The sequence below is a fragment of the Lissotriton helveticus genome, chromosome 4_1, assembly GCF_964261635.1.
Source record: "Lissotriton helveticus chromosome 4_1, aLisHel1.1, whole genome shotgun sequence".
Classification (NCBI taxonomy): Eukaryota; Metazoa; Chordata; class Amphibia; order Caudata; family Salamandridae; genus Lissotriton; species Lissotriton helveticus.
Window position 1 is genome coordinate 1,216,439,416 of NC_136063.1, and position 11,645 is coordinate 1,216,451,060.

Below are 11,645 nucleotides of genomic sequence, written 5' to 3' on the forward strand. Positions count from 1 at the left end.
ATGCGTCTGTGGTGATGTTCACTGTTGGGTTGGGTGGTGTTAAAGGCTTCCCCCTTGTTATGTTCTCCTTGTTCCACCACGCTATCTCCTCTTGCACTGCGTGCGTTACAACCACTAGATCTTCCCAACTCCCTGTTGATTGTGACCATTGCTGTTGGAGCCATTCCTGGAATAGTCTCATATGGAGTCTTATATTGGGGACTAGGCGTATGCAGGACGCCATCATCTCCATGATCTTGCTCGCTGTCACTGTCAGAGCTCGCTCCTTCTGATTTTGACGTGTCTCCTTCAGCAGGGAAAATGTTCTCTTGTCGCTGGGGAACACCTTGCTCTGTATGGTGTTGATCTGTGCGCCTAGGAAGATCTTCACTTGTTCTGGTTCCATTGAGGATTTCCCCCAGTGTATTGAGAATCCTAGTTCTGTCAGCGTCTGTGTGATCCGCTGTGCATGTCTTTGGCATTGTTTGTAGGAACTTGCTTTTATTAGCCAGTCGTCGAGGTAGTGGTATACATGAATCCCTTCCATCCGTAGGTGCGCTGCTTCTGCTGTGAGGCATTTGGTGAAGACCCTTGGTGCGGATTTCAGTCCGAAGGCCAGGGCTGTGAACTGGTAGTGCGCTTTGTCTATGGCAAATCTCAGTAGTCTGTTCATGGGAATGTGTAGGTAGGCGTCTTTGAGGTCTGTTGGACATAAAATCTCTGTCCCTTATCTGAGGGATGACTTCTTGTAGGGATGTCATTTTAATTTTTTGAGTTTTTATGTATTGGTTTAGGAATCGTAGATCCAGGATGGGTCTTAATGTTTGGTCCACTTTTGGCACGAGGAAGTAGTTGGAGTACACTCCCTTGTTTTTCTTTGAATGGTACTGTTTCTATGGCGGAGAAGTTCTTGTGCTTCCTCTAGGAGTAGCGCAAGTTGTTTTGCTGAGCGCGCCTTTCTTTTTGGAGGTTTCTTTTCCAGTTCTTTGCAATATCCAAACTGTATGATTTTCAATATCTGTTTGTCTGTTATTTTCTTCCACTCCTGGAAGAAGTGTTTGTCTGCCTCCTACTGGTGTTGGAAGTTCGTTGATCCCTGATTTTAGTTTGTGTAAAGCTTTTTTGCTTACTTTGTTGTGCCCCTCCCCCCCCACCCAAATGTTCTGTGGGTGGGCATGTTTGGTGGAGCGGAGTCACTTTGAGGTGAGTTGCTGGCCCCCCCTCGTCCATTCACTCTCCCGCGAAAGGACTGGCCCCTGGGCTGGTTTTGCTGCTGCTGGCCCTGCTGCGCTTGGTTGTTGCCCTGGTAGTTCTGCTGGAATGTCTGATGTGATGTTCCTGGCTTGTTTCCTCCCCTTTTGTTTGGTCTCCGTGTCGGGGTGCCCCTTCTCATTTTCCTTTTTGAGTTGTCAGTTTCTCATCCACTGGCGCTTAGAACAGGGTTTCTCCATTGAAGGGAGTGTTCAGAATGTTGTTCTGGACCTCCGGCTTGAAACCGGAGATTCTCAGCCAGGCATGTCTTCTTTCTGTGACCCCAATCAGGAGTCTGTTGTATGTGTCTGCCGCATCCAGGGCTGATTTTAGGCATAAGTTTGCTATATTCTTGCCTTCCTCCACCAGGTGTGTTGCTCTCTGTTGGTATTGCTCAGGGAGGTGTTTGAGTAGCTGTCCGACCCAATGCTGGCATGTATGCCTGTTGAGTAGGGCATTAAAGTTGGCAATGGGCCAGTGGACTGCTGCATTCCTCTCTATTTTCCTTCCAGTGAGGTCTATCCTCTTACTCTCCCTGTCTGGTGGTGGGCCTGAGTTTGTGGGAACATTGGCCCTCTTTCTGGCTGTTGCTGCAATGATGGTGTCAGCCGTGACTGATCCCTGTATGTATGGTGGATCCTTAGAGGAGTGTTTGTACTTCTTATCTGTCCTAGGTGTGACAGACCTGCAGTTTGATGGCTCCTTGAATGCTTCCCTTCCCTGGTCCAGGACACATGGGAGCATGGGGAGGAATTGACTCCTAGTTTGTGTTGGAAGCAGTGTCTCTAAGAGGAAGCAGGCTTTTGGTTTTTCTTCCTCCAGTTTCACCCCATATGCTGTCGCCGCGTTTCCTGATGACCATATTGTAGATGCCAAGGTCATCTGGCAGCGAAGGCCTCGAAGGATACATATCTACGGCCTCATCTGGGCTTTCGGTGTAGAGGTCCTGCGCCACAGAGGATGCCGAGCCCAAACTTGTTTGCCGGTCTTCCTTGCCTTCTCCCTCGTAATAGTATAGGCCCTCTTCCTCTTGGTGTTCTTGGGGCTCCTGAGTTTTCGGCGGATCTTCGGCGTCAAACTCCTCTTCATCCTCGACGATGGTAGTCTGCTTCGACGGGATGGTGAACCTTTTCATCTGTTCGTCGAACTCCCTTTCCCTTTGTAGGATGTTGTCCATTTCTCCTCTCTTCCTCTCGGCGGCCTGTTCGGCGTCGAGGGTTTTGGAAGATCTCTTCGATGTTGACGTTGAAGTTGCCTTCGGGTCTTTTTCCTTCGGCGGTGTGCGTGCCTTTTCAGGGACGTGATAAGACGACCTAGGCTTGTCTTGGGATTTCGCCCACTGGGAGTCCCTTTCGAAGGATCACCTGGGCTGTTTGTCCCTGGACGCAGCTGCGTCCGTCAATTGTTTCGGCGCCAGTGCTCCTTTCGAGGACTTCGACTCTTTTTTTCGAGAGTCTGACTCTGATTTTCGAGAGTCTGTCGGCGTCTTAGGGGTCAATGTCTTTTACCTCCTTTGTTGTTTTCGCATCGGTCTCTACGGCCGTGTAGTCATCTGATCCCTTGGCAATGTTGTCCTCTTTTGCAGCGTGAATCTTTCTGGATTGACTAGGCTGTGCATTATTCCGCGGTCTAGTGGTTGGGTCCGGAATCGTAGTTTTTTTTTTTGTTTTTTTTTTGTTTTTTGTAGCCCAGGTGGGCGTTGACGTCCCACCTTTTGGCGTACTTCCTGTGACGTCGGCACGCTTCCCGCGGAAGCTCCCACCTTTGGGTGCCATCTTCAGATTCTTTTATCCGCCGTTGGGTCTGGATCGTCGCCGAGAGGCTCCTGAGTTTTGGAGGAAAGAAGATGCAGGAAAGTCGAATTTTGCATGGAAAAAATTGGAGAAGACGATGAACAACACCATCAAGCCGGGACGACGAAGGAGAACTTGGAGAACTTCGACGTCCAATGGAGAATGCGCGCACAGGGCCCCTGAGCTCAAGAAATGGACAAGACACCTTTTAAATTCTGCCGTAACAGACACCACAAATACGCGCAGAAGGACCAGCACCCGGTTTGTAACCTCTGCCTACCAGTCGACCACGAGAGCAAGGACTGCAACGCCTGCTCCGCCTTCACACCGAAGACTCTCCTGGTTAGAGAGAGACAGAGAAGATCTAACTACAACATGCAAGGCAAGGGACAACCGCTGTCGCTTTGGGACCTGGGAGACTCGAGCGACGAGGAGGACAACATCGCTGGAGAAGACGACGACTACACGTCTGTAGAGACCGATAAGACTTCGAAAGAGGTAGGAGAGTAGTCGACCCCTAAACCCCGGACAGATCCTCGAAGGTCTGAGTCACTCTCGAAAAACAGAGTAAGTCCTTTGAAGGGAGCACTGGTGCCGAAAATCTCGATGGCCGCAGCTGCATCCAAGGACAAGCAGCCCAGCGGATCCTTCGAAAAGGACTCCCAGGCGGCGAAGACCGGCGAAAAGCCAAGGTCGTCGAAGCACGTTCCCGAAAAGGAACGATCAAAGGAGAAGGACCCAAAGGTCGCTTCGGCGTCGACAAAGGACCCGAAGGTCATTTTGACAGAGTACGTTGAAGAGATCGGCTGAACCGTTCGACGCCGAACTGGAGAGAAAGAGACGGCTCTAGGCCAAAATGGATAACATCCTGCAAAGAAAGAAGTTCGACAAAGATGAAGAGGTTCGCGATTCCGTCTAAGCCAAAGACGGTGATCGTTGAAATAGAAGAGGAGGACTTCCACGCCAAAGGGCTGCCGAAAACTCCCGAGACCCAGTACCATGTAGAGCAAGTCCTCTACTACAAGGAGGAGGGCAACGATGATCAGCGGAAGACCCTCGACTCGGCATCCTCGGGGACACAGGACCTCGACACCGAAAGCCCAGAAATGCCCGTGGACACGTACCCTTCGAGGCCTTCGCCGCCAGATTACATTGGGGTCTATAATTTGGTCCTCAAGAGCGCGGCAATGGCCTTTGGAGTCAAGCTAGATGAGGAAAAACCAAAGGCAGACTTCCTCTTGGGAGACCCTGCTCCACATCCTTGAGAGTGTCATGGCCCAAGGGAAAGAGGCGTTCAAGGAACCGGCAACATGCAGGTCCGTCACGCCTAGGACGGAGAAGAAATAAACACTCCTCTAAGGATCCTCCCTACATCTGGGGATTAGTCACAGCAGACTCCTTTATTGCGGCGACCGCCAGGAAAAGGGCAAATGTGCCAGCATCAGGCCCACCACCAGACACAGAAAGCAGGCGGATGGACCTAACTGGGAGAAAGATAAAAAGAAATGCAGTGATGCTCTGGCGCATGGCAAACTCAAACGCCCTGCTGAACAGGCACCAGTACCAAATTCTGGACGAGATCGGACAGCTTATCAAGCACCTCCCAGACGAGTACCAACAAAGCGCCTCACACCTTGTGGAGGAGGGGAAGAATGTGTCAAATTCATGCCTCAAAACAGCCTTTGATGGGGCTGATACGTCGAGCAGACTGATGATGTTGGGAATCACGGAGAAGGCAGGCCTGGCTCTGGATTTCAGGCTTCAAGCCAGAGTGACAGCACAACATTCTAAGCACCTCATTCAATGGGGAGACACTGTTTGAGGCGTCAGTGGATGAAAAGCTCACCCAGCTCAAGAAAGAAAACGAAACTGCAAGGTCCATGGGGGGGCCTTACAATTCAGGGGGATGAGAAGGGGTACCCCGACACGGAGACCGAACGGAAGAGGGGGAAACCAGCCAGGAACGTCACACCAGACATTCCAGCAGTCCCACCAGGGCGACAGCCAAACACAACAGGGACAGCAAAGACAAACCTGGCAGTACCAGCCAAGGGGCCAGTCCTTTCGCGGAAGGGCGAATGGACGTGGACAAACTAGAAGAGGGGGCCAACAACCCACCTCAAAGTGACTCCGTCACGCAATACGTGCCCACCCACGCAACACCTCCAAGGGTGGAGCACAACAAGACCAACAGAGGGTTAGACGGATAAAACATCAACGAACATGGAACACCAGGAGGAGGCAGGCTGTCATTTCTTCCAGGAGTGGAAGAAGATCACCACAGACAAATGGATACTCCACATCATGCAGTTCGGATACTGCATAGAACTGAAAAAGACACCGCCAAACAAGAAACCAAAAAGGAAGGCCCAGTCAGGAAAAGAGCTAGAGCTACTTCAAAAGGAAGCGAAGGAACTCCTCCAAAAGGAGTCCATCGTACCAGTACCATACAGAGAAAGGAACAAGGGAGTGTACGCAACCTACTTCCTGGTACCAAAGGTGGATGAAAAACTGAGACCCATCCTGGATCAGAGGTTCCTAAACAAGTACATAAAAATACAAAAGTTCAAGATAACGTCCCTACTAGAGGTCCTTCCTCAGATAAGGGGCGGAGACTTCATGGCCACCATAGACCTCAAAGATGCCTACCTGCACATACCAATGGACAGCACAAACATCTACTAAGATTTACCATCAACAAAGAACACTATCAGTTCACAGCCTTAGCCTTCGGACTAAAATCCGCACCAAGGGTCTTCACCAAGTGCCTCGCAGCAGTGGCAGCGCACCTACGGAGGTAAGGGATCCATGTATACCCTTACCTCGACGACTGGCTAATAAAGGCAAGTTCACACAGGACGTGCAAAGAACACGCACAGCGCCTGACAAGTACACTGATAGACCTGGGATTCTCCATTCACTGGGGGAAATCCTCAATGGAACCAAAGCAAGTGAAGATCTTCCTGGGAGCACAGATCAACACCATACAGAGCAAGGTGTTCCGCAGCGATAAGAGAACACTGGCCCTGCTGAAGGAGACGTGCCTCTCCCAGAAGGGGCGAGCTCGGACAATGAGGACAGCGAGCAAGATCATGGGCATGATGGCGTCCTGCATACATCTGGTCCCAAATGTACGGCTCCACATGAGACCATTCCAGGAATGGCTGCAACAACAATGGTCACAAGCTACAGGAAGTTGGGAGGATCTAGTGGTTGTAACGCACGCAGTGCAGGAGGAGATATCGTGGTGGAACAAGGAGAACATAACAGAAGGGAAGCGTTTAACACCACCAACCCCGTCCCAGATGGGATGGGGAGCACACATGAACAAGCTCAGGGTGAGGGGTCTGTGGACTCCAGCGGATGCAGTCAAACACATCAACTACTTGGAACTAAAGACAGTGTTCCTCGCCCTGAAGGCCTTCCAGAAAAAACTGTACAACCAGAGAGTGTTGATCCAAACAGACAACACAACAACGATGTTCTACATCAAGCAGGGAGGAACACAATCAGCCCCGCAATCAAACATAGCATAGGAGATATGGAGATGGGCCATCCCACTCAAAATAGACCAGCTAGCCATACACCTACCAGGGAAGGACAACGTGGAAGCGGACCGGCTCAGCAGACAGACATCTGCATCCCACGAGTGGGAGCTCAATACACAGGAAACGTAAAGACTATTCAGAAGGTGGGGAACATAGACGATAGACCTATTTGCAACACACCAGAGTGCAAAATGCCGAAACTTCACAACCAGGGGAAAGATCCCTGGGGAATGCCCTATGGATAAGCTGGTCGAAAACATTTGCTTACGCTTTTCCCTCCGATACCACTGATATCCAGGGTACTCAACAAGTGCAGAACCAGCAACATGACACTGATATTGGTGGCATCACAGTGGGCAAGGCAGACCTGGTACTCACAAATAATGGAAATGGCACAGGGGCCACCCCACAAATTCGGAAAAAGAAAAGACCTACTCTCCATGCAGAACGGAGAAGTACTGCAACCAGAGCCACAGCCTAGCTGCATGGCTCCTGAGGACATAGAGTTCGCACACCTAAGGCTACCAGAGAGCATCCTGCGGGTGCTACGGGAGGCAAGGAGACCTACAACACTAAAGTGCTTTCGGCAAAATGGAACAGGTACACAAAATGGTGCAGTAGGAAAAAACTGCACAAAAGGATGACAAAGGAATCAACGGTGCGAAGGTATCTCACACACCTGATGAAAACAAAACTGAGTTCATCCTCGCTGAGGGTACACCTAGCAGCGATAGTGGCCTACACAAGAGGAGAGACAGGGTAAGCGAGCTGCAAGCCCTATCACTACAAGAACCCTACATCCAAATACACAATGACAGGGTGGTAATGAGAACGGACCCACACTTCCTGCCCAAGGCGGTGTCCAGGTTCCACATGAACCAGACAGTACAAATACCAAGCTTCTTTTAGAAACCATCCACAAGCGTAGAGGGCACTGCACACTCTGGACGCTAGAAGAGCAGTAATGCATTACATGGAATGAACTAAGGAGCACAGGAAAACAAAGCGATTCTTTGTGTCCTTCGCAAGCAGTTTCCTGGGTAGACCAGTAACAAAGGGAGCCATCGCACGATGGATCGCACAAACTATACAATTCTACCACAAACAGGCAGGCCAAGAACTAGCAGAGGGGGCACGAGCCCACTCTACCAGGAAGAAGGGAGCAACAATAGTCTTCCTGGCTAACAAACCCATTCAGGACATATGCCTGGCGGCAACATGGGCTTCAGTGCACGTTCACTAAGCACGACAGTGTGGATATACAAATGAACAAGGAAGCACAAGTAGGACAGAAGGTGCTTCAACATATATTCAACAACCAACTCTCATCTTCCACCCAGCCGCCACAAACATAACAAACCGCTACAAAGTCTATGCACAGCATAGTGAATCCAGAAAGATTCACGCTGCAAAATGAATAGTTTTTTACCTGTCGGTGTAGTTTTGCAGCTTGAAGATCTTTCTGGATTCACTAGCGAACCCACCCACCTCCGCCAGAAAGATGAGGCAGGAGAAGGAGGTGGAAATAAAGAGGACAATATACAAACGGACACCTTAAAAGACAAAGTGGAAAAATCATTTACTTGGAGGAAAAACTAGAAAACATTGCCAAAGGATTCACAAACGGAACACAAAAACAAGAAAAAAGATTCCGAAGATGGCGCCCAGGGGTGGGAGATTCTGCGGGAAGCGTGCCGACGTCACAGAAAGTACACCAAAAGGTGGGACGTCGACGCCCACCTGGGCTACAAAAAAAAAAGACTACGAATCCGGACCCAACCACTAGACCGCGGAATAATGCACTGCATAGTGAATCCAGAAAGATCTTCAAGCTGCAAAACTACACCGGCCGGTAAGAAACTATTCGTTCCCCACTGGAGAGGCCCAAGTCCCGGAGCGACGGAGGTTGACCTTGGCCTTGCATGTTGTAGTTGGCTCTCCTCTGTCTCTCTTACCCTGAGCGTCTACGGGGTAAAAACGGAGCAGGCGTTGCAATCCTTGCTCTCGTGGTCGACCGGCAGGCAGAGGTTGCAAACCGGATTCTGGTCCTTCTGCGCGTACTTGTGATTGCAATTGCGGCATTATTTGAAAGGTGTTTTGTCCATTCCTGCGCTCAGTGGGCCCCCTGTGTGCGCATTCTCCTTTGGACATCGAAGTTTTCGATGTTCTCCTTCCTCTTCGTCGTCCCGGTTCAGTGGTCTTGCCTGGTGATGTATTCTCCAAATCTTTTTCGTGGTATTCGTGTCTTTTTCCTCTTCTTTTCTCCAAAAACTCTGGAACCTCACGGTGACGATCCAGACTTAACGACGAAAAAAGGAATGTGAAGATGGCGCCCAAAGGTGGGAGCTTCCGCAGGTAGCATGCAGACGTCACAGGACAGACACCAGAAAAAAAACTACGATTCCGGACCCAACCACTAGACCGCGGAATAATGCACAGCATAGTGACTCCAGAAAGATTCACGCAGCAAAACTGTCTAAGTTATATAGCAACTCAGCAAAGGGGCAATCTGGGTGCCTCCACGTCCAGGGGAGCTACTGTACTTAGTGATTTTGATTGTTTTGGGTGTCATGGCCAAAATCCATAAGGATACCAATAAACCACTGTGGAGACCAATTGTGTTTTAAAATAGCTGTCTTCTGAAGACCATGTTCCATTAACATTTGTGATGTCACTCTCCCCTTACATTGAAACCACAAATTATGAAAAATGCATGATCTTCTGTGGGAGCAAAATGATTTATTTGTAAATACAAGTGTTATACGAGCAACAAGCAGGATGAACTGTTTAAAGCACTTAAGGTGGAAAGCAAAACATCCTAAATACCAACAATACTCGCATCCCCCATAGGCTAGCAGTGGTATTCTGTCAGAAGCACACACTCACCCTGCAGAATACCAGCCCTGTACTATGGGAGGCATTCTTATGCCCCCCTTATTAGCAATCTTGTAGTTCTGACAACACTCCCATACATATGAGCGTAGCAGTTACTAAATATTATCAGAAGCTCTCAATTGCAGACCTGATGTCACACACTACTGACGACATTCTCACGCTCTGTAGAGATTAGCAGTAACACCCTGCTGTAAGAACTCTACTCCTAACAATCTAGCTGCATAACCAATCGGTCTGGCTGATAATTGGAAGTTCCTCTTCATTGAATGACTAGTTTAGATGTGGTATTGTGTGAGGTCACTGCAAATGAAAGAATGAATCCGAGTGGATGAAGAGATCCACAATTGCTTGGATGAGTTGCTGAGTGCTGTAGACCGATGAATGACTGCATAGATGGAAGCCTTAACACACTTTCAGTTATAAGCCACACTTATTGATGTTTGCAGTGCTTATTTGTGATTAACCTTGGCAGTAAATCAAATCAATGGGCATTAGGCGTTTCCCTTGAATCAAGTTGTGAGAATCCTTGTTGGGGACATGGCTGGACGTCTGTCGGAAAACTGTTCCACATGTGTGAAGTGTCTCTTGTTTTCAAGTATTATCCTCTGATCTGTAAGCGTGTGAATTTTCTGTATTTTTTTATTTAGATTTGCATATTTGTCAAATTTAAGTATAATATAATTTTAAGGCGGCAGTCGTGAGTACAGTGGAGTTATGTTACCAGGAAATCTCTAATCTTTCTTTTCCCTTGCAGGAGTGAACGTTTCAACACTGGTGAACAATCTCGTTGAGATGGGAATCGTTAAATAAGAGTACCTTTTACAAGTGTGGATGCAACACAATCCAAGGAAACTCTCCCTTCAGCTTTACTGCTAATGTGTTCATGTTTGCCTGATACATAAATATTTTAGAGCCACGTTAGTACTACGTTATAAGAAGGCATTTTATGTTCTAAGTCTGTATGTATATTTTACTTGCCAGATAGATTGGACTAAACTAGTCAGCTTGTTTTTTTGTGGTGAAAGTCATCACTGTTACTGTTGTAAATGATTTAGGCACCTTCTACCCCATTAAGCAGTTTGTACATCAATCAAGTTCTGCCCGTTGTTGAGTTAATAAAGGTCACCTGAATAACTTGCATTTTATACCCTTAAAATGTTTTGTAGTTCTTTTTATTGATGGCAGCCCACCACATGTGATTTCAGGCATTCTGGTAAACTCACGTATTACATTACATGGTTGTGATTTTTCTGAGGTTGCAATAATTGATCACTTTATGATAGCGTCAGTAGGTATCCTTCACAAACCATCAGGAGAGTGTTTGTTTGCTTCACAGATGTAAACTCTGGGTCCTGTAATGCCCCAGTGTGGCCATGGTAGGGAAGTTGTCACGGGTAGAGGCCCGCAGTGGGCGGTGATTGTCACTCACTAAGTAGGCTTAGAAACACCCAGATAACGTTAATCCGCAACAGGGTGAGTCTGCCTTTGTACTCTCTGAGAACCTTGAAGAATGCTGGATACCTTGAATATACTCTCCTTGTCGAAAGACACAGCTGTGCCTTGCATCTATCACATAACAAAGGAAAGTCCTATAACTGCCAAACTAACTAAATTTGGCATTGCACAAATTTGGAGTGAATGATAGCTCCTATCGTATATCAATAAGTATACAAAGCAGTAGAGGTGTGCAGCTTACCAGGAGGACCAAGAACTCACATGCACTAACTTTTTGATCACCTCTAGCATCCCAGAAATAAGACGTAAAAATCCAGCATGTCTCCATTAAAAGGTGGAAATATTGTTCTGAAGGAATGGTTTTAGAATTAGTCCTTTTTTTATCTGAAGATGAATAACAAAGTTCCCAAGTACTGTGATGACCGCCGCAACATTTCTTTCCTGTTGCAGCCAGCCAATCAGAACGATCACTCTGAATAAGCCCCCTAAGCCAATCTGAAGGCTTAAAGTTTGAATTTCAACCCACAGGCCAGATGTATATATACACATTTTGAGCCTTCATTGCTCAACACTACTGAATGTAATTACACCAAACGTCAAAAAACACCCTTTCTGCGTAAAGAGCTAACTTGCTGTTAAATTTGGTTTAATTCTGTTCAACTGTTTCAGCTGTTGTGCTGTTAAAAAAAAAAAAAACCCTATTGAAATTGTGTGAGGACACTGC

The 11,645-nt window shown here is 48.0% G+C and overlaps 1 protein-coding gene across 1 annotated transcript in view; it reads left to right on the forward strand.

Annotated features, from left to right (window-relative positions):
* LOC144829050 (uncharacterized) overlaps positions 1–10,622 on the forward strand; it is a 491,023-nt gene extending 480,401 nt beyond the window's left edge. The window contains exon 22 of the mRNA XM_078687792.1: positions 10,221–10,622. Within this exon, the coding sequence (XP_078543918.1) occupies positions 10,221–10,276 (56 nt within the window). The 3' untranslated portion in view covers positions 10,277–10,622. The remainder of the gene's footprint in view (positions 1–10,220) is intronic.
* Positions 10,623–11,645: the final 1,023 nt, after the last annotated feature.